The sequence below is a fragment of the Engystomops pustulosus genome, chromosome 4, assembly GCF_040894005.1.
Source record: "Engystomops pustulosus chromosome 4, aEngPut4.maternal, whole genome shotgun sequence".
Taxonomy (NCBI): domain Eukaryota; kingdom Metazoa; phylum Chordata; class Amphibia; order Anura; family Leptodactylidae; genus Engystomops; species Engystomops pustulosus.
Window position 1 is genome coordinate 178,081,705 of NC_092414.1, and position 23,504 is coordinate 178,105,208.

General features: G+C 44.9%; 1 protein-coding gene across 2 annotated transcripts in view; it reads left to right on the top strand.

The window, feature by feature from the left end:
• The window catches only part of IQCH (IQ motif containing H), an 81,891-nt gene that overhangs the window by 5,989 nt on the left and 52,398 nt on the right, over positions 1–23,504 (top strand). The window contains exons 5-9 of one of the 2 annotated variants that reach the window (XM_072148708.1): positions 13,555–13,674; positions 16,144–16,264; positions 20,241–20,378; positions 21,847–22,061; positions 22,363–22,905. In XM_072148708.1, coding sequence (XP_072004809.1) covers positions 13,555–13,674; positions 16,144–16,264; positions 20,241–20,378; positions 21,847–22,061; positions 22,363–22,905 — 1,137 coding nt within the window. Of the gene's footprint in view, positions 1–13,554; positions 13,675–15,371; positions 15,461–16,143; positions 16,265–20,240; positions 20,379–21,846; positions 22,062–22,362; positions 22,906–23,504 lie in introns of those variants that run through there. The other variant, XM_072148709.1, reaches the window with a different exon arrangement.

Sequence of the window (23,504 nt, forward strand, 5' to 3'; positions counted from 1 at the left end):
TGTATGCCACATATTACTGTTACACTGGCAGGGCACTGTCTATAGTGTTATACTGGCCATCTATACATACTAAAAGTGCTTATCCAACACCAGTAATATATGTAAATATTCTATCATTATGGTCAAATTGTTCTATTTTACAGAATATGCATTGGAAGCAGCCGTCTATGTCCTGCAGTCAGTGCCAGTGTGTAATGGCACCAGATGTATGCCAAGATGAAATTATCCATTGTAAAATAAGTTAAACTAATTACTGTAGAGTCCTAACTAATTTTACTTTTGGACCACACTCTTATTTAATTTTTACATTTTATTTGGAAAATGCCAGCGGCGATTCAGAATTTTTCATTGTATAATCTAGTAGAGTCATTCCCTGCTTATTCTGGGCACATACAATAAGTATAAAGCAGGTCTGAGAGATGGATTGTGCAAGTGCGGGACGTGTGATCTAGCAAAGGAATGGTACGTAGTAATAATCATGCAGTCTGGGGAAACGATGAGCGGGCCTGAAGTGCTTTAGGGGCGCTCGCCAATATCCGTCAGCTCCATAGGGATTAATGGAGCAGAACAGTCATGCTGGGCCGCCTGCTCCATTCACCTGACAGAGCGGCAAGGGGTCCGAAGGACCTTTGGGGGTCTCAGCACTGAGACCTTCACTTATCAGCAAGTTAGGCCCTATCCCGTTGATAGGGCCTACCTTTAGTTAGTGGGAAAACCCCTTTAACTCTTTACAGACAGTCCCTGGATAGTCTAATCTCCTTCTCAGTGTCGAGGTTCCTCAGGGATCAGTCCTAGGTCCTCTTCTCTTCTCCCTCTATACTGCCCCCATCAGACAAACCATCAGCAGATTTGGTTTCCAGTATCATCTTTATGCTGATGACACCCAGCTGTATACTTCAGCACGTAACATCACCCCTGCCTTAATCCAGAACACTAGTGACTGTCTCTCTGCCGTCTCCAACATCATGTCCTCTCTCTTCTTGACACTTAATCTTTCTAAGACTGAACTATTGTCTTTCCTCCATCTACTAACCAACCCAACCCCGACCTCTCCATCTCAGTCTGTGGGATCACTATAGCACCGAGGCAGCAGGCCCGCTGTCTTGGGGTTATGCTGGACTCTGACCTCTCCTTTTCACCATATATTCAATCTCTTGCTCGCTCTTGCCGGATGCATCCCAGGAACATCCCCAGAATTCGCCCATTTCTGACAATTGAGACTTCTAAAATGCTAATTGTTGCTCTGATTCACTCTCTTCTAGACTACTGTAACTCGCTACTGATCGGTCTTCAACTCACTAAACTCGCTCCTCTACAATCTATTCTTAATACAGCAGCCAAGCTCGTCTTTCAACCCAAACGCTACATGGATGCCTCCAGTTTGTGCCAATCACTGCACTGGCTGCCTGTCTCTTTTCGTATTCACTTTAAAATAATAACCCCCATCCACAAAGCTCTGCATAATGCTACACCTCCCTATCTCTCTTCTCTCATCTCAGTCTTTGGTCCTTCTTGTGCTCTTCGATCTGCCAGTGACATTAGATTAATCTCTACCTTAATTCGAACCTCCCATGCACGTCTCCAGGACTTCTCCTGAGTTGCACCAATTCTCTGGAATGACCTTCCTCGGACTCTCAGACTTATACCCACCCTCCAAAGCTTCAAACGTGCTCTTAAAACCCATCTCTTTAGGCAAGCCTATCACACTCACTAACTGCATTAAATGTCAACTCTCCCTTTACTTATCAATCCTATGTCCTATCTCCCATCTATTATTCAGCAAACACCAGATATATAACAAGTTCCAGGCTTCTCTGTGGTCACTTTCACCTTGGACCTTGTAAATAAGATGGCGGCTGATGGCTAGTTCAAGCAGCAGATTTTTTATTTATTAAATTATTTATTATTATTAAATGATTATATATTGTTCCCTTACAAAGAATGGCTGGACCATTGTACAATCTCATTTTATCTCTTGTGTCACCCCCTCAACCTCAAACACTGTAAGCTCTTGTCTCGCCCCCTCATCCTCATAAATTGTAAGCTCTTGTGTCACCCCTCATCCTCATAGACTGTAAGCTCTTGTGTCACCCCCTCATCCTTATAGACTGTAAGCTCTTGTGTCACCCCCTCATCTACATAGACTGTAAGCTCTTGTGTCACCCCACATCCTCATAGACTGTAAGCTCTTGTGTCACCCCTCATCCACATAGACTGTAAGCTCTTGTGTCACCCCCTCATCCTCATAGACTGTAAGCTCTTGTGTCACCCCCTCATCCTCATAGACTGTAAGCTCTTGTGTCACCTCCTCATCCTCATAGACTGTAAGCTCTTGTGAGCAGGGCCCTGACTCCTATTGTTCCATATGACTATTTGTGCTCTGTAATGTAATATTATATTTGTATATGTCCCCTAGGATTTGTAAAGTGCTACGGAATTTGATGCACTATGTAAATAAAGCTGAATTATTAAGGAAAATATTCTCTAAGCCTCCTTATCTGCTCACTACAAGAGAAAGAGCAGAAACAAGGCACAGAGAAGCCACTTTACTAAATGACGTTTACTATTATCATCAGGGCCGGATTAAGGTTGGTGGGGGCCCCTGGGCGCAAAATCTGGTGGAGGCCCCCACTAAGTGTAGCGTACATACACTTCCTCCTGCTTCCGTTACACTATCCCAGCAGTAACACAGCTACATACAGCCGCCTCATCCCCAGTAACAAAGCTACATACAGCCGCTTCATCCCCAGTAACGCAGCTACATACAGCCGCCTCACCCCCAGTAACACAGCTACATACAACCGCCTCATCCCCAGTAACACAGTTACATACAGCCGCCTCATCCCCAGTAACACAGTTACATACAGCCGCCACATCCCCAGTAACACAGCTACATACAGCCGCCAACCCTCCAGTAACACAGCTACATACAGCCGCCTTACCCCCAGTAACACAGCTAAATACATCCGCCTCGCCTCCAGTAACACAGCTACACACAGCCGCCTCACCCCCAGTAACACAGCTACATACAGCCGCCTCATCCCCAATAACACCGCTACATACAGCTGCTTCATCCCCAGTAACACAGCCACATACAGCCGCCTCACCCCCAGTAACACAGCTACATACAGCCGCTTCATCCCCAGTAACACAGCTACATACAGCCGCCTCACCCCCAGTAGCAGCTACATACAGCCGCCTCACCCCCAGTAACACAGCTACATACAGCCGCCTCACCCCCAGTAACACAGCTACATACAGCTGCCTCATCCCCAGTAACACAGCTACATACAGCCGCCTCATCCCCAGTAACACAGCTACATACAGCCGCCTCACCCCCAGTAGCAGCTACATACAGCCGCCTCACCCCCAGTAACACAGCTACATACAGCCGCCTCATCCCCAGTAACACAGCTACATACAGCCGCCTCATCCCCAGTAACACAGCTACATACAGCCGCCTCATCCCCAGTAACACAGCTACATACAGCCGGCTCATCCCCAGTAACACAGCTACACACAGCCGCCTCAGCCCCAGTAACACAGCTACATACAGCCACCTCGCCCCCAGTAACACAGCTACATACAGCCGCCTCGCCCCCAGTAACACAGCTACATACAGCCGCCTCATCCCCCGTAACACAACTACATACAGCCGCCTCATCCCCAGTAACACAGCTACCTACAGCTGCATAGCCCCCAGTAACACAGCTACATACAGCCACCTCGTCCCTAGTAACACAGCTACATACAGCCGCCTCATCCCCAGTAACACAGCTACATACAGCCGCCTCGCCCCCAGTAACACAGCTACATACAGCCGCCTCGCCCCCAGTAACACCGCTACATACAGCCGCCTCGCCCCCAGTAACACAGCTACATACAGCCGCCTCATCCCCCGTAACACAGCTACATACAGCCGCCTCATCCCCAGTAACACAGCTACCTACAGCGGCCGCGCCCCCAGTAACACAGCTACCTACAGCGGCCTCATCCCCAGTAACACAGCTACCTACAGCGGCCTCATCCCCAGTAACACAGTTACATACAGCCGCCACATCCCCAGTAACACAGCTACATACAGCCGCCAACCCTCCAGTAACACAGCTACATACAGCCGCCTTACCCCCAGTAACACAGCTAAATACATCCGCCTCGCCTCCAGTAACACAGCTACACACAGCCGCCTCACCCCCAGTAACACAGCTACATACAGCCGCCTCATCCCCAATAACACCGCTACATACAGCTGCTTCATCCCCAGTAACACAGCCACATACAGCTGCCTCACCCCCAGTAACACAGCTACATACAGCCGCTTCATCCCCAGTAACACAGCTACATACAGCCGCCTCACCCCCAGTAGCAGCTACATACAGCCGCCTCACCCCCAGTAACACAGCTACATACAGCCGCCTCACCCCCAGTAACACAGCTACATACAGCTGCCTCATCCCCAGTAACACAGCTACATACAGCCGCCTCATCCCCAGTAACACAGCTACATACAGCCGCCTCACCCCCAGTAGCAGCTACATACAGCCGCCTCACCCCCAGTAACACAGCTACATACAGCCGCCTCATCCCCAGTAACACAGCTACATACAGCCGCCTCATCCCCAGTAACACAGCTACATACAGCCGCCTCATCCCCAGTAACACAGCTACATACAGCCGGCTCATCCCCAGTAACACAGCTACACACAGCCGCCTCAGCCCCAGTAACACAGCTACATACAGCCACCTCGCCCCCAGTAACACAGCTACATACAGCCGCCTCGCCCCCAGTAACACAGCTACATACAGCCGCCTCATCCCCCGTAACACAGCTACATACAGCCGCCTCATCCCCAGTAACACAGCTACCTACAGCGGCCTCGCCCCCAGTAACACAGCTACCTACAGCGGCCTCGCCCCCAGTAACACAGCTACATACAGCCGCCTCATCCCCAGTAACACAGTTACATACAGCGGCCTCATCCCCAGTAACACAGCTACATACAGCCGCCTCATCCCCAGTAACACAGCTACATACAGCCGCCTCATCCCCAGTAACACAGCTACATACAGCAGCCTCATCCCCAGTAACACCGCTACATACAGCCGCCTCATCCCCAGTAACACCGCTACATACAGCCGCCTCATCCCCAGTAACACAGCTACATACAGCTGCATAGCCCCCAGTAACACAGCTACATACAGCCACCTCGTCCCTAGTAACACAGCTACATACAGCCGCCTCATCCCCAGTAACACAGCTACATACAGCCGCCTCGCCCCCAGTAACACAGCTACATACAGCCGCCTCACCCCCAGTAACACCGCTACATACAGCCGCCTCGTCCCCAGTAACACCGCTACATACAGCCGCCTCATCCCCAGTAACACAGCTACATACAGCAGCCTCATCCCCAGTAACACAGCTACACACAGCCGCATCATCTCCAGTAACACAGCTACATACAGCCGCATCACCCCCAGTAACACAGCTACACACAGCCGCATCATCTCCAGTAACACAGCTACATACAGCCGCCTCATCCCCAGTAACACAGCTACATACAGCCGCCTCATCCCCAGTAACACAGCTACATACAGCCGCCTCATCCCCAGTAACACAGCTACATACAGCCGCCTCATCCCCAGTAACACAGCTACATACAGCCGCCTCATCCCCAGTAACACAGCTACCTACAGCGGCCACAGCATGACACAGTGAGTACTCGTGGTGCTCACAGTACCGAGCCTAGGCGCTATAGACACCTTTGAGTGAAGGGGCGGGGCGCGGTCGGCCGAGCGGGGGGCGCGGACGGACGGGAGTGGGCCGGCGCGGGGCGTTACTGCTGCCGGCGACTTTTCATACGTGAAAAGTCGTCGGCTGCGTTTTTTTCTACGCCAGGCCCTGCCTAGTGTAGAATAAACGCTGCACTACTGGCAGCCCGATACATCAAGAGGCAGAAGCCTCTTGATGTATCGGGCTGCGATTTTTGCAGCGGCGGGGCGCCAGCGTATGATAAATATCCCCCATTCAGTATATACAGCATTTACACACACATACGGGAAATAAACACACACATTCAGTATATAGAGCATATACATACATTCCATATACACAGTATATACAAAAACCACATCATTCACATATATATATATAAATGTACACATATATGCTTATATAAATATATGCATGTATAAACACAGTATGTGCATCTATACACAGTATATACATATATACACATATACACAGTATATACACATATAAACAGTAGATGAATATATATACAGTATATACACATATAAACAGTAGATGAAGCCAGTGTTGAGCACAGATCGGGGAGCGAGTGGAGAGGGGGGAGCGAGTGGAGAGCGGGGAGCGAGCGGAGCCGGAGGGGTGGGGGGGGCGGCAGCCAGTGTTGAGCACAGATCGGGGAGCGAGTGGAGAGGGGGGAGCGAGTGGAGAGGGGGGAGCGAATGGAGCCGGGGGGGCGGCAGCCAGTGTTGAGCACAGATCGGGGAGCGAGTGGAGAGCGGGGAGCGAGTGGAGAGCGGGGGGTGGGGGGGGAATGCTCCGAGCCGGTGTTGAGCGGGGAGCGAGTGGAGCGGGGAGCCGGAGGCGGTGTTGAGCGGAGCGGGGAGCGAGTGAGTGGAGCGGGGGGCGAGCGGGGTTGCTTGTTTAGGCGGTCCTGGAAGCAGTCACCTGTGCCGGAGGGGGGGCGGAGTGACTCCCCATGCAGCAGGATGAGTGGGCGTGCAGTTTATGCAGGGGCTGGATCGCCGTGGAGGCGCTCACCAATGCCCGGAGGCGGCGTTCGGCTCATGAGGGGGGGCACGGGAGGTGCGATCTGGTGGGGGCCCCTAGGGGGGGCCAGATGGTGGGGGCCCCGGGGCTCGAGCCCCGGGAGCCCCGCCTATAATCCGGCCCTGATTATCATCTGCTCTATTTATTTATTTAGGTTTAGTTACTCTAACATTTTGCGACTGTGTTTAATGCATTTTCTTTAGACCAAAAAGCAAACAAAACATTGATTAAAGGGCTTCTTCCACCTGAATGAAGGGCTGTATGCAAATGAGCCCGAGGGGCTCCAGGCTCCATAGGTGTTAATGGAGCCTGGAGCCCCTCAGGCTCATTTACATACAATGTTTCATCCTGGTGGTAGATGTCCTTTAATATTTCCCATCTTCTTTCCCTTCTACAGTATATGATGTATTTTTCATGTAGCAGCACATACGTGCAGCTGCAGTTGTAGTCAGTATCCCTGTGCCTGTATTACTATAAATTGTTACCACTTTTCCTCTGTACCATCAAGCATCCTGCAGCGACATAATCAGACAGCATAGTCATTGCTATCACTTATTTATAGACACCAGACGTATTCCAGAATATAGAATATACTAAGTCTGGGTCTGCTATAAGAACTCTATGTAGCTGACCCGTTCCTGCCACCTGCGCTTCCCTTGGGCATAATACTGCTTACCTTGGCCCTGCGGCAGCATGCCCTCCAACACCTGCTTAAAAATACATATCCTGTGACAGAGCACACGCACCTCATTTCTTAATGGAGGGAGAGTGCTGCTTTACCAGCTGTTCCCCATGCATGGCATGCAGGCAGGAGCCGAGTTATTATTAACTAGTTGGGGGTTCCAGCTGGGATATTGCCACCTATAATTTGCCACCTTCTATCCTTTAAACGCGGTAAACCTCAGATGGCGTAATAAAAACCTTGGTCTTGATTGTGAAATGACGTGATTTAGTAGACCCGGGCCACCTTTAACATCTGCGTTGTGCGTGAATGTTTTTGTTGAGTCTATGACCGCTGCTTTACTTCTTCACTGTTAACACGTAGCAGGTTAACAATTTGCAGATTGGTTTTATGCCCCCCCCCCCAATAAAAAAAGGGATTTATAGCATGGAAACGCCTGATAACATGCATCTGTAGCAATTCTATATTCATATTTATCTCTACAAACAATGAATGCCTGTGGCCAGGGCCGTATTTAGTGTTGATGCTGCCCTGAGCACTGTCAGGGCTTACGCCCCCTATTGGAGTCATCAAGCTAACGCCTCTGCCTAAATACGGCACTGCCTGTGGCCATGACTTATTATTTGCACTATCTATCATTATTCCCCTTTTCAAAGTATAGTGGATTTGACTGGAAATTGGGGGTTCAGTAGCCGGGACACCAGTTGATCAGGACAACGGAGGTCCACATGTATCTGAATGTGACCTAGATGCATACATGGCCAGTTCCCATTCAGATCTATGAGACTGCAGGAGAAAGCTGTCCAGGAATTCCTTGTATATATGTTTATACATACAGTCCCTGTTTATAAGACACCGATGCACAATATGGGTAACATTCAGCACCCCCAGAGTTATATAAAGTCAGTTAAATACAGTTTTCATACCCCATGTCAGCACAGGCTGGCGTCTTGCGTACCTGCCCACCCCAGGGTCGTAGGACAGATTGAGACTGAGGTGGGCTTTCGTCCTGTTCTCCATAAATGTAAACAGTATACAGCTAAAACATACTATAACTTCATATGAAATGGCTCACATTCATCTTTGGGGATTCCTTTGAATCAGGGGGATTCCTTTGAATCCTGATCCAACCGTTTCATTAAAATCCATACGTGTCAACGGCCAACGCGTTTCAAACGGAACCACCCTTCTTAGTCATGGCTCAAGACTAAGAGCGGTGCTTTCGTTTGAAACGCATTGGCCGGTGACACGTATGGATTTTAATGATATGCCACAATAAAGTTCGAGTTGCCCTAGACACGGCTGGATCTGGAATTTCCTGGAATTTCCTTTCCTCGCACAGTCCGTCACGGCCCTCACAGAGGGGTCATCCGTGCCTTGTCGGGCACTCCACACGGTAGGTGATCTGGACTTTTTTCTAATTCCTTTGAATCAGGTCTGTTTTTTACCAGAAATCTCTTGGTTCCCGTTAAGCTGCTAAAGGTGTAAGGACCACCTGATGTCCTGTCTCTGCCATAATCCCTGAACCTAACATTATATGGGAATCCCATAATCTCCACAGTGCAAAATATGCTCCAAATGTGGCACATAGGGGCTTATTTACTAGGGGCTTGCAACCGTACTTTTGTCGGATTTTCCGACGGTTTCGGGATTTGCACTGCTGAGACAGGTATTTAACTGGGGATTGTGTCGAGGCTGCGCTGGCTTTCACGCGACAGAAATTGGGTGGCGGGCCGTTGGACGATCCGATTGATTCGGAACGAGCGAAGGATTTAACTTTCAAATTGTGTCGCAAGATCAAGCACTTACATACACCGAGAAGAAGATGAACTCCAGCAGACCTGCGCAGGGAAGCAACACATGCAGGATATCGGGCGCACGATCTTAGTGAATCGCGGCGCAGTGCATTCCGGTCGGACAATGCACTTTCAGGTAATGCGTCAGGACGGGTAAGTAAATGTGCCCCACAGGCTGCTTTGTGCCTATTCTGTAGCAGTGTATGCCTCAAAGATCAGGCCCAGTTTTAGACAAAGTGGGGCCCTATCTATCTAGGAGATAGATACAACATATTAAGATAAATAGATAGACAAAAAGCTAAATAGATAAATAGTTAAATAGATAGACAGATAGACAGATAATTAGCATCTTCACCCAGGCATTCAACCAAGGGATATTAAAGGAGCAATACCTCCTCTGCCCACAAAATTTCACATGCAGGGGGCCCGTTTAGGACAGGGGGCCCATTTTGCCACCCCCTTACCTCGACCCTGTGAAAGATTTCATAGATGCTGGTGACAGATGCTATAAAAACTATGGTAGTCACTAGGCAACTTTTTGGCAATACTAATGATAATGTAAATAATGGTTTTAGCTTCTTTTTTATTTGCCATTAGACAAATTTGGGGGTGTAATTGTGCCCCACTAGGCGAATGTTGCACTAAAACTCTGCTTGTTACCATATGAAATCATATACTTACAATGGTGTAGTGGGGCCTATGGAAGTTTATGGGTGCTGTTGCCTTATGAAATGCTCAGATCTGCTGAGTGTACTGAGTGTTCATTTTTAACATTCCTTATTTGCACGTTTTTGCACTGATCAATGCCGACACGCTGTGAAATAAAGATTGCACTGTTGAAACTAAGATTGATTGCCAAATGTCACTCGGACATGTATCAATATTACATCAGATGACCATAAAATATTTGATTTTTTTTTTTTAGATTTAATTTATCCAAGAACCACTTTAACTTTAATGCATACAGCTTATCACAAAGTATTTCCATATATTGTGTCGCTTTACCCAATAAAAAAAAATAGTATTTTTTATATTTTCTTGTATACAATGTTTGACAATAATTATTTTTTGCGTTTTAAAAATGCATTTTTTTTAATGATTGTTTAGCATTCCAAGAATAACTGCATTTTTAAAAATATAACAGCCGCGTCAAGCTTCATAATGGTTATTTACAAGACTGCACTCAAAGAAAATAAGATCTGGAATTTTTTTGGTTTGGCATAAAGACGTGTCTAGCTGGAGGCTCTGTCACTCAACATAGACGTAACATCTACATCATTATGGTGTTCCCGCTGTGTGTAGCAGGTGTTGATGTCTCATTGTGCATCACTATCCTGCTTGATTTCCAATGGAGAACTTTAGGGAGGGGGTCATTTTTAATCCATACAAAAAAAACCCCGGTTGATGGTAGAATGGGCACGCTTAAAGTGTAATTTAATGTTCAGCAAAATGATATAAATGAATAGTTCAGATGATAATAGTAAATGTTGTAATATACTTTAGTAACTGAATCTGTTCCTGTGTCCTTCTTTTTCGTCTGCCTTTCTTCCTTATTTAAGCAGTTTGTGTAAATCAGCTTTCTGTCAGCTGGGAGATTAAGGAGTCTAACTTTACAGACGGTCCCTGGATAGACCAGTCTTCTTACAGAGTTCCCCTTAGCGCTATTAATCGTACTATTACTTCATTTAGTGTTTTGACTACATCGTAGTACGTCAAGGAGCCGATGCTGGCTCAGCTCATCACCAAAGCCGAACAGTCATCGAGAAATACGGGGTGTCAGCTGTAACTGAAACTCTGGCTGGGGTCTGATCTAATAGAATTAATGGAAAAACAAATATTTCATCAAATTACAGGCAGTCCCCGGGTTACGTAAAAGATAGGGTCCATAGGTTTGTTCTTAAGTTGAATTTTTATGTAAGTCGAAACTGTATATTTTATAATTGTAAATCCAGACAAAAATAGTTTTTTTGCCCCAGTGACAATTGGAGTTTCAAAATTTTTTGCTGTAATGGGACCAAGGATTATCAATAAAGCTTCATTACAGAAACTTTTAAGCAGATTATTGCTGTCTGGGACTATATTAAAGCATCCAGAGAGTGGGCAGAGGGGTCCGTCTGTAACTATGGGTCGTCTGTAAGTTGGGTGTCCACCTGTACACCCATGAGCCAACTAAAACCATTACATTCTATAGGGTAAAACGGTCTGCTGCAAGGCCCTCCTTTCCTTCTACGCACACATACAACACATAACATCCACATGTGGAGGGTTTTGGTACGTCTGTAATTGCATCACAAATATAAGATGGTTTTTCTCTTTTTATCTTTTGTGAATGTGTACATTTTAGGGCTAAATGAGCGTATAACCGACAAAATTAGACCATTCTAAATTTCACCTCCTTTTGTTTTAATTACTATGAAGATCTAAGAGGGTTAAAAATCTTTCTAATAGTTTGAGCGGTGCCGATTTTAAAATGGGGTGATTCCAAGGGTTTCCAATAATTTTCTATAAAATAGTTTTCTAATATTATATATTTCAAAGCTCATTAAAAAAACAAAATTGATCCCCCCAAAAAGTCAAATTTAGAAATTTCCTTGAAAATATTGAAAACCGATGTTCGATTTGTAAGCTGCGTAACATCAAGATAAAATAGTCGGACATTTTTAAAATGATGAAAACATAAACGGATATGGGAAATGTTGGTTAGTATCTAAAACTGTCTGGAAAGGAGATCATTCAGAATTTTGAAAATGGCAAATTTTCCCACAATTTTGCTATTTCTTTCTTTAAAAAATTATCAACCAAACTTAACCACTTACAAGGAATACCACTTTGAAGAAAAAAATCTTTCTCAAAATCCCTTTACTAAGTTAAATTGTTCAAAAGTTATAACTTTATAAAGCAACGCTTTACAAATATGGGGATGAGCCTACAAAATGGCTGTGTCTTTAAGGAGTTAATCTTTGAGGGAAGTATTCTCTTGGTATGAAAAGAGTAAATCATTGGCCTCCTTATCTGTCTGGATGGAGCTCAGAAGACTTTCAGATACACTGCTCACTGCAGGAGAAAGAGAAGGAAAAAAAACATATACGTATATATTTCAAATTTTAGTATTATCACATTCAATATTTGTTTATGCAATTAAAAATAATATGCTTTACTTGTTTAGTTACTCATTAAGCTTTGCCCCCACAATGTTCAAAGCTACCCTCAGTCCATCCAATCCTACCCTTAACCATGTAGGTCCACCTACTTGGGTTTTATGGATTAGGTTTTTATAGGTTGGTTAGGAATTTATATTGATGATTTATATGATTAGTGGGAGATCTGACATAGATTGCATTGAGCCCAAAGAAGCTGTGCTCCATTACCTCCAGTTGTCAACAAATCTTCTACATCTGAAAATAACCTTAAAGGAGTTGTCCAACTTGCATACAAAAATAAAAATGAAATAGCCCCCTGTCCACTCTGAGGCCTGTGAGTGGCTACAACTTTGACCGGCCCTAGCAGGAATCTGTAAACAATTGTACTGTTTATAGGTGCATGAGTTTTAAAGGGAACCTGTCATCAGGTTTATTTTCACTAAAGACAGGTTGCAGAAGCCCATTACAGCTGCATTGCAAATCTGCCTTTCTACTTTCTTTAAGCATTTGTATTACGATATAATTGTGTGTTATAACTTACCTTGCACCCTGACAGAATCCTCTGTGTAATCCCAGGGGCTGGGCTTTGGTTTGGATGCATTTCAAAAAACAATACATGACTTGTCTGTGCTGCAGACTGCTCTCAGCCCCCACCTTTGTGCTACTGTACAGCTCATCCCTCCCCCAATGATGTCAGCACACCAGGCTGTGAGCTCTGTGAAGGAGAAGGAGGGAGGAGCTGTAAGGAGCACCGAGGTGGGAGCTGAGGAGTGAGCAGCACAGTCAAGTTACATGTTGTTTTTTTTAAATGCATCCAAACCAAAGCCCAACCCCTGGGACTACACAGAGGATTCTGTCAGGATGCAAGATAATTTAAAACACACAATGATATTGTAATGCAAATGCTTAGAGAAAGTGGAATGGCAGGTTTGCAATGCAGCTGTAATGGGTTCCAGCAACCTGTCTTTATTTCCCTTTAAGGTTCTACTGAATGTAAGTCATTTCTGTAACAAATGTCAATATTTCTGTGATGCAGGTACATGTGCAGATTTCGTCTGTTTTGTTATAAATTTTAAGTAAAATGTATGACTAAAAGAAAGCTTTCTATAAAGTCCAATGTGTCCATCTATGTTGCAGCACAAGCTGACCTTGAGCACACGCATCATATGTAATCCTGAGAACGTGATTCACCGTGACCTCCTCAGCCAGAGCTATGGGATCAGCCTGCCCCTCATCAGCTGCAAACCAAAAACATCTGTAAGTCCCACAGTCTTAACATTTCCTCTTGTAGCTATACACAGCAGAGCAGCCACTTACTCTCTGTAACTAAGGCATTCAGATCTGCTTGCTCATCAATGAAAATGTTAATACAGATTAGACAAACCATGGATGGTCCTCACTGTACACAAAGCCTGGATTATCTTCTGCTTACTGTAGGGCTTTGTCTGCTCTACATCTGGGCATTCAGTACAAGTCATGCCAGGAACATTTCCTACTATTCAGCTTCATTGGGGGAGATTTATCAGAAGTGTTTGAGAGCAAAACTGTTCTTGTTGCCCATGGCAACCAATCAGAGCTCACCTTTGATTTTCCAACAGCTGTTTATAAAATTAAAGCTGAGCTCTGATTGGTTTCTACGGGCAACTGGAACAGTTTTACCTCAGAAACTTGAATATAGTTTCTGGCTAATACATGTGTAATAAATGTGTAGGCATTTGAAACTTCAATTTTAAGTTTTCTAATGTGTACTTACCAAGGTTAGTGCCAAATGCTTTAAAAGGGTTGGCCACTTTACCTCATGTTTTTTGTTATGTGTGTATAAGTGTGGGGGGCAGAAGATTAGGTAATTTACCAATGTATATATTAGAAGTTCTGCTCCGTTTTCTTGTTATGTGAAGTGAAGCCTCCTGTCTTTACCTCCATAAAATGGCCGCAGATGGAGGGTCATGTGATACATATCTGTCCATGAACAATCGCCTTGGCAGGACCTTATGATAGTATTCATGAATATAAGATAAAGGTCCTGGCAGGGCTATTGCTCACGGACAGATAGAGATCACATGACCCTCCATCTGCAGCCATTTTATGGACAGGAATGTCTGGTTGCTGAGGTAAAAGACAAGAGGCTTCACTTTACATATCAAGAAACTGGTGAAGAACTATTAATAGATGTATATTCGTAAATTACCTAATATCCTGCCCGCACACTTACACAAATTACAAAAAACATGAGGTAAAGTGGCCAACCCCTTTAATGGGTTATCCCACTATTTATACATGTTCCCTTTTCACAAGATATGTATCTGAGCACTTCCTTAACTAGCATTCACTTATGTGGAGCTTCTGGAGATTAGGGAATCCCCACATGCAGGGGTGACTATGAATCGGTAACAATAAAATGCCACTTTTATTATTTCATAGCTATTTTTATATATGAACCGTACTTACAGACAACAGCTGCCTTGAACTGTGCACAGGTCTGCCACCTGCTGGTCATTCATCCTTATAATCAGGTGCGCCTTATACTCCGGTGCGCCTTATTTATGAACCTAGACGTTTTAGCAGGCACTTATTGATGGTGCGCCTTATAGTCCGAAAAATACTGTAGTTTAAAAAAAATAAAGTAAGTGAATAATAATGGTGTTTAACAATCCCATGAAAGCTCACTGGTGATATAAGGTAGTGGTCTCTCCTGCCGTATACCACCAGGAGTAACACTCTCATAATATACATTTCATGCCCTTGTTTGAGGTTGTCATGGAGAGTCACTTTCATTGTAATCAAATTGATGTTTTCATTGCAATGTACTTACTAAACCAGTAATGGGAAGCGTGACAATTTCCCTGATCGGATGGGGAGGTAATTGTGTGTGTAGGGATGGGGGGGGGGGGGGGGGGTTATTACACAAAAGAAACAAAAAAACAAGCCCGGAACTAATTGCCGGAGAGTTGGAGCTGATTGGAGTCAGCGTTCCTTACACCTAGAATCTGGGGACGCTCTGATATGCTCCATCTGGGATGACAAGGAGAGGAGGAATCTGCTGGTAAACAAATTAATCTTTGGAAAGGTCACCATTTGTTTTAAGTTTTTATCCAGTGCTTGTCATGTGGAATGGGAGATTGGCTGTCATTTCGCTATGCTGGGGCGCACGGTGAGCCTCCGACATTGCCTCTCCGCCACATACAAATCCCTGGAAACAGCTCAGTGCCTGCTTGCAATGCCATGGACGGCTGCGTTACATCTGTCTCTGGACAGGAAACGAGGGCCACCACTGAATTCCAATAAGATGGGCCCGCGCTTTTCTGCCTGGCCTTATGCCCACGTGCAAAGCATCAGGCAGATTGAGCCAGCTCATATCTTCCTCTCTCAAACCCCCATCCTACCATCTTTCTCTCACTCCTTTCTGCACCGCTGATGTCACCCGCTCTGCGAAACAGATGTGGCGTTTGCAAAAGTTCTGCATGCCTTCTCCTTACCACACCTGCCGGATACATTTCCGATAAGGTCCAGGGACCAGAATTTCCTTGGGTGTTACATACAGACAGAAGTGATTCTTTTGCTAGTACTTCTGATAAAGAGGTCAATGAAGTCTGGCAATGTTTGGTATCTGGACAGTTTCCAGGGGATGTGTCTACCTCTTCCTAACAGATGGGATGCCCCTTTAAGGCAGAAATAATGTGTTCACAACGTCGTTGTAATAACATGGTTAAATCTTCCTCCTTATAGGTTCCTATCGAGAAGATTGCCAGAGGCCCCACTGTCAGTCATCTGTCGGTGTTACCAGCCTCTCATCGTATGGACGCCTCCCTACCTCCACCACCAGTGCATGAAAAAGACATGCAGAAAGGTGAGAGGTGTGGAAGTAGACACCACAACCACTACACTGGGGGATAATTACCACAAACTACCACCTGTTCTCCCTATGGCCAGTGACAGTATAATGTATGTGGGAAATTAGCATCGTCAGCGGAGATTAGGACATGATCTCAACTCGTACTGTTCTAGTTCATTAATATTTGTCTTTATTCATTTACGTGTTTTACGTGGAATTGCCATATGTGAAAAATATGTGTTGTGGTAGGAGATGGCTTGTGTGTAATCCATGGGGCAAACGTCAGGGACCTCACTGTGAGTGCTCCAAATACCAGTCCAACCTATAACAAACAGCAAAAATAGAGTAGGACATGGAAAAAAACTGTAGAGTAAGGGTGATGTCACATGTTCAGTTTTTCAGATGCAATTTTTGATGCCCAAACCAGGAATGGAGTAAAAGTAGGAGGAGGAGCAGCACCTTTCAATTATTTGTCTCACCCATTATGATCCACTCCTGCTTTTGGCTTCAAAAACTGCATCTGAAAAACTGAACGTGTGTCATCGCCCTAATCTGGGGAAGAGGATGATGGCAACATTCTCTAGTGAATGAATAAGACAGATGTATTTTAGTGGTTTTTTAAATTGATACATGTGGCGTTTGGTCTTTAGTGAATTTTGCAACGTAAAAAAAAGACGCAAAAAGTCTCCAAAAGTTGCAATCAGTTTTGAGCTAATTTCCACACCTGGTGAGGTGCAGCCATAGATTTGCACCAAAATTTGCTCCTTTTTTTTTTTTTTTTTTTTAAATGCCGCAACTTTCACATCTGGATTCAGGTGATAACTCGGGGGAACACGCCAGAAACCTATACAATGGTTAACTTGGAAGGGAGGCGCTAAATAAATTGCACATGAGCACAAGCACCATGAAAGCTCACCAAGAAAAAGCCAAAAGTTTGACACATGTGCCCCAATGTCTTGACTTGTGTCTTGACTTATAGGGGTCGTACCATGTTTGTTTGTCTTCCCTTATCCATAGCTCCACCAGCCACTCTATCAGTTAGCGAGAACAGGACCCATGTTGTCATGATAAGTTGGGGTCCCAGTAGTTGTGGTCCCACCAATTAGATTGTTACAGGGAATAACAATCAAACTTGTTACAATCCCTTTAAATAGCACAATTTGGTAAAAGTTTTCTTGGCACAATCCTTAGGAAGATATGTTGCAACCAACCAGCTTCAGAAATACATCAATAGGCATCAGGGCCGATTCTAGCTTTTTTGTTGCCTGAGGCGAAAACTGAAATGCTGCCCCGCCCCAAAAAAAATAAAATCCTAGCCCTGATCTCCTTCTATAATCAGCCCACTGAATTTACATACGCAACTTAACACTAGCGCTATGTGTACAGGGGCAGGCCTTGACCGGATTGTGTATACGTTCCTATGGAAACACATGTGATCGGTAACCAGAACCTGGTGTCTTGCATTAAAACAATACAAAACACCGGACTCTGATTGCTTACCGCTGCAAAAATTGTGATTATTTCAATTCTTCTACCCCAGAAAGTGGCATAGAAGCAGTGATAATTGTCCCCCATAAATTAAATAGTATTTACACTAAAAGCACATAAATACGCAACACATTCTATCTGTACAAATACATACATACATACTGTACATATACATACCACTTACTACATATACAACTTACTACATTAACATTCCACATTAATACATATTTCTAATCTATACATCAGCCATATATATGAAATAAACCACTACTACTCCTATAATGATCATGACTTACATTCTTCTTCAGAGGATCTTGCTGGTACATCACCAGGTGGAAGATGGAGGGGGCAAAAGAGTAACTGAGGGGGTCAAATGTGGACTAAAATGAGAAAGCAGGAGGAGCATACACAGCATCACATACAGCAGGGAGCAGCATACACACAGCATCACATACAGCAGGCAGCAGCATACACAGCATCACATACAGCAGGGAGCAGCATACACGGCATCACATACAGCAGGGAGCAGCACACACAGCAGCACACACAGCATCACATACAGCAGGATACATAGCATCATATACAGCAGCATAGACAGCAGCATGTACTGCATCACATACAGCATCACACGCAGCAGCATACACACGCAGCAGCATACACACGCAGCAGCATACACACGCAGCAGGCAGCAGCATACATAGCATCACATACAGCAGGCAGCAGCATACACAGCGTCACATACAGCAGGGAGCAGCATACAAGGCAGGGAGCAGCACACACAGCATCACATACAGCAGGATACATAGCATCATATACAGCAGCATATACAGCAGACAGCAGCATGTACTGCATCACATACAGCATCACACGCAGCAGCATACACACGCAGCAGCATACACACGCAGCAGGCAGCAGCATACATAGCATCACATACAGCAGGCAGCAGCATACACAGCATCACATACAGCAGGGAGCAGCATACATAGCATCATATACAGCATACACAGCAGCATACACAGCATCATATACAGCATACACGGCAGCATACACAGCATCACACACAGCAGCATACACAGCAGCATACACAGCATCACACACAGCATCACACACAGCATCACAAACAGCATCACATACAGCAGGCAGCAGCATACATAGCATCATATACAGCATGACACACAGCATGACACACAGCATCATATACAGCAGGCAGCATCACACACAGCATCATACACACACAGAATATACATGCAACATACACGCAGCTGCATACACAGCATACATAAACAGTATACACACAAAACATCATACACAGCAGGCAGCAACATACACACAGCATATACATGCAGCATACCTGTAGCTTACACACAGCAGCAGCATACACACACAGCAGCAGCATACACACACAGCAGCAGCATACACACACACAGCAGCAGCATGCACACACACAGCAGCAACATGCACACACACAGCAGCAACATGCACACACACAGCAGCAACATGCACACACACAGCAGCAACATGCACACACACAGCATACCTGTAGTTTACACACAGCATACACATAGCTGCTGATGAAGTTCAGGAGCTCCGAGCTGGTGGGCGGAGCTTGCTCATCGGAGCTTCTGCAGCAGGTGTAGAGCTGAGCTCACCCGAGGTTCCTTTGCTGGCTGTCCGAGGCTGTGGTGGAGCAGCAGCAAAGTGATAACACTCCACCTGACTGCTGCTCCACCAGGCAGTGAAGCCTCCGCACAGGCTTCCCGCTCACCCTTTTCCTTCATCAGCCCACCGGGAGCCGGTATTGCCCTTCCTCCTGCCGGCAGCGCTGCTGTTCATGGACGCGAGCGGCATGACGTCATCAGATGCCGCCTGCGTCCTCCATACATCAGCACTGCTGTGAGGAATCGTGGCAGCGGCAGGTCCGTACCGCTTGTGGGTGATTCGGGCAAGTGCCCAAATCACCTACATCTGTTTTGCCGCCTGCCTCAGGGCTCCGCATCTGCCGCCTGAGGCGAAATTTTCATCCCGCCTCATGGCAGATGCGGCCCTGATAGGCATAGTATGGATTAGTATTGGTTAGCCAAAGAACATCTGGATGACAGCTTTTAAAGGTGATTAGAAGAAATATACCATCAAAATCCATTATAATAAACCAGGAACACTTACTCATAGATACGGGCATCATGAATGTGGTTCTTCTTGTTATCTATGTTATGTATGCCATCATTAGTATATGACAAACAAAGTGACATGTGGCTGGAGCAATTTTTACCTTAAAAAAAACAATGGCTGTGAAATTGCTACAGAAAACACTATGAAATACAGTGTGTGATTCAAGGGTCAGGTACAAGCTTGTTGACTGTCTCCAATGAATGCAGCTCTGCACTGTACACCCTGTACCCTGCACACACTGCACTGTACACTGTATATTGATCTTGTATAAGGTGATAGCCAAGCATTTTACACATTTTTGATTACCCCAATGGAAAATGTGTTCCTCCTTTAGGAATCCTAAGTCTGATACAGAGAGGCCTTATCCCCCCTGCCGCTCGTCTTACCTTGGTTCCTCCAGCTATTAAGCATCACACTCTCCCCCTGCATGATGCCAACGCAAGAAGAACGGCCACAGCCACACAAGGCAAAGGTAAGAGGGAAAATGGATTTTAAGTCAACAATTTCTCTTATTGGTAAAGATACAACCAGCAAGATGTCTAATATAGGAATAAAGTGCCGCTTTTATTTCTAAATTGCATTGTAGCTCTATGGTAGTGAGCTGCAATACCAAATGCAACCTGTGAACCAGTGTGGCAGGATTTTTAGAGGAAACCAGACGCGTTTTCTTAATTTGAAAGGAACCCATTTAGTAACCTTTGGCCAATCTACTAATGAGGTGATTGCCTGAAAAGGTGCACCTCCTCAGCTGATAGGGCATTAATCACATGTATGTTACCTGTTCATCAGGGTGAGGCCTTTCTAGAGGGAAATCTTTTTATGGTAAATGCATTGGGGGGGGGGGGGGAATGAACAAATATGTCCACAGGGTTTCAAAAAATACTGGTACGCCCCACAATATCTTCATACATAGTAAAATGTAACTTTTTGTCAACTAGAATTAACTTCTGTTTTATAACTAAAATGTCCCAAAATTTCCCAAAAATACAAGAAAAAAAGGATTTTAATCAAAAAACAGATTTGTATTGGTAACGTTAAAACTAAAAACTGAATTAAAATCCAATATATGTTTAGTGTCGCAGGTAGTGTCTCTCTGCCTGATTCACTGTTCTCCTTGGCTGTGGGTCCTGAGCTCTAGTTCTTGCCTATAGGGTTGTTGGTCCTTTAAAAATGCTGCTGATGATTTTGCAACTAACCCAACGTGCAAAATACAGCTTAAAATGTAAAGGAAATATACCATCAAAATCAAGGGCTCTGGAGGGGTGGGGGGTGATACCTGAGCCCCTATGTGTTGTAGCTTCACAGGCTGTTACATTGTGTCAGAGCACTTCCTCTCTCCTTCTGCCTGATGTAATCTCACACAGTGGGAGGGGGGAAGTGCTGAGGGAGCAGAGGGGAGGGGGAAACAGCATGGAGGGGCTCTGGTAACGCCTCTTACAGTGCCCTTACGGCTCATTAGCATACATTTAAAAGGAAGGAGGCAATGGATTACAAATATAAGACGATTATCACAGTCCCCATGCCTGGTTCTATGAGTATTAATGCTTGATTTTGATGGTAGATTTTCTTTAACATGCAATTCATACATGGTGATTCATCATAAGTTTCTGATGGATATTGACATAACTTCACCAAAATTGTCTCATCTCCCAGAGAGAGGAGAAAACGCCTGTGCATCTGCAACAAGTTCTTACTTTTATCACAATATACTTAAAGATTATTGCATAGATTTTTGAGTTATCTGTGACCAGACCCATTACAAGAACAACTACATTTTGCAATTCGGATTCTGACATTTTGGATACTAGGACACACATTGCTCTGGTTCTTGGGTATATGCTGGTGAGCTCTACCATTGCCCACATTGATGTTCTTACCATGCAGATGTCTAGTATTTTTTGTAAGTTGTCTCATACTCTGGATATTCGCCCATCTTACAGCCAGAGGTCTTATCAAGACAGCAGACCCTTCCTGTGATGCCGACCACCACATCCATGAGAGCGCCAGCAGTCACTTTGACGACTCCGAGAGTCGGCTACTAGAAAGTGGTCTGGGGACACCGTCAGCACCTCATAATGTGTCGGCCAAAACTACAAGAACATCTGCAAATGTAATGTGGAAGGAGCAACAGGGCTACGTATCTGCAGAGTCACAGGTATTTTCTGGAGGTCATATTATACTTCTAACATCTTAAAACTTTGTGTTCTATCATATTCAATGCCAAGAACAGTGGAACGTGGAGAGATATTTATGACGTCAAAATGTTGGACATCAAGACCCTATAACAGTCTGATGGGATGCATCATATAATGGATCTACAAGCATCTTGACTTGCATATGGAAGCTACAGTGAAACCCTTCATACACACAACACCCTTGACCTTCTTGTACCAAACATATGTGTTCAAGGTTTTGCTTCTCATATTTAGGATTGTAACACTGTTCTTCTTCCCCAGGATTCATGGGAATTAGCTCTGGTTACTCCAGACCCTGGTCACTGCTTCACCATCCATAATGGTTCAGTTGACCTTGAAGCTGCAGACTTCTTGGCCTTTAAGCAGCATTACTGCCTCGTCTGGGGTGGCTTTATGGCCTTCTTGGAGAGCTTGCAGAGGTTTCTCCAGGACTACTCTATACCTACTGCGGTGGTTAATGGAGAGAAGATGAGAGAACCTGCACTGGATCAAGAGTTGGGTAGGAAACCATCTATACCCCAGCTTCTGTCTGTTCTAGAGAACAGATCTTGGGTCCAGAAACTCCTAAGCCGCCCTGGACAACGTTATAAGGGAAAAGATGGCAAGGAGGCGGCAGCGATAAAGATCCAGGCCACATGGCGAGGCTATAGAGCCAGAGCGGTATATCTGGTATATCAGCAGCAAAAATGGGCGGCTGGGGTTATTGCCATTGCTTGGCTCCTGCATGTACAAAAATCCCGGGTGAAGAAAATGTTACAAGAGTCCAGGAAGCGTCACTTAGAGAACTTCCGATCACGAGGGAAGGTAAGGAAACGGGCGTATTTTGCTTTATTCCCATTGCTGTGCATCATTATTAAGGATGTATCTTGTTTTTCAGTTAGGTGAAATTTTTTTCACTGTATAAGAGAGAAATCATTTTTATCCCTTGATGTTAGAAAAATGAATAGAGCTGCCATGTAGGAGACACAATCCATCCCTGCATTGTCTGTACGGACAGTAACAATGTATGTGATGAATGTGAGTAAAGATCAGAAATTATCAACAGATTTTGGATGAATTATATGTGGAAGATTTGTTGCAGGAATTTTATGCAAAGATTTCTGCAAGGACCATTTATATGAATCGACTATTCCCAGAAATTTCTGCCAACATGTCAATTTACCCTTGAGGGACATTTATAGGGTAGACAATCAGTTAATGTACTCAGGATAACAAAATAAGACATTCTCTAATTCACTGTTATTAACAAAAATACAGCAATTCACAGATATAATTCCAACCTGTCTCTTTCAGTCCGGATGTATACAATTTGGGTTGCCCCGGGATCCGACCATAAGTCTTCAGATTTTTCTGGTCAGGAAGGACTGACAAACACAGTGTCATTGTGTTTTATATCCATCTCA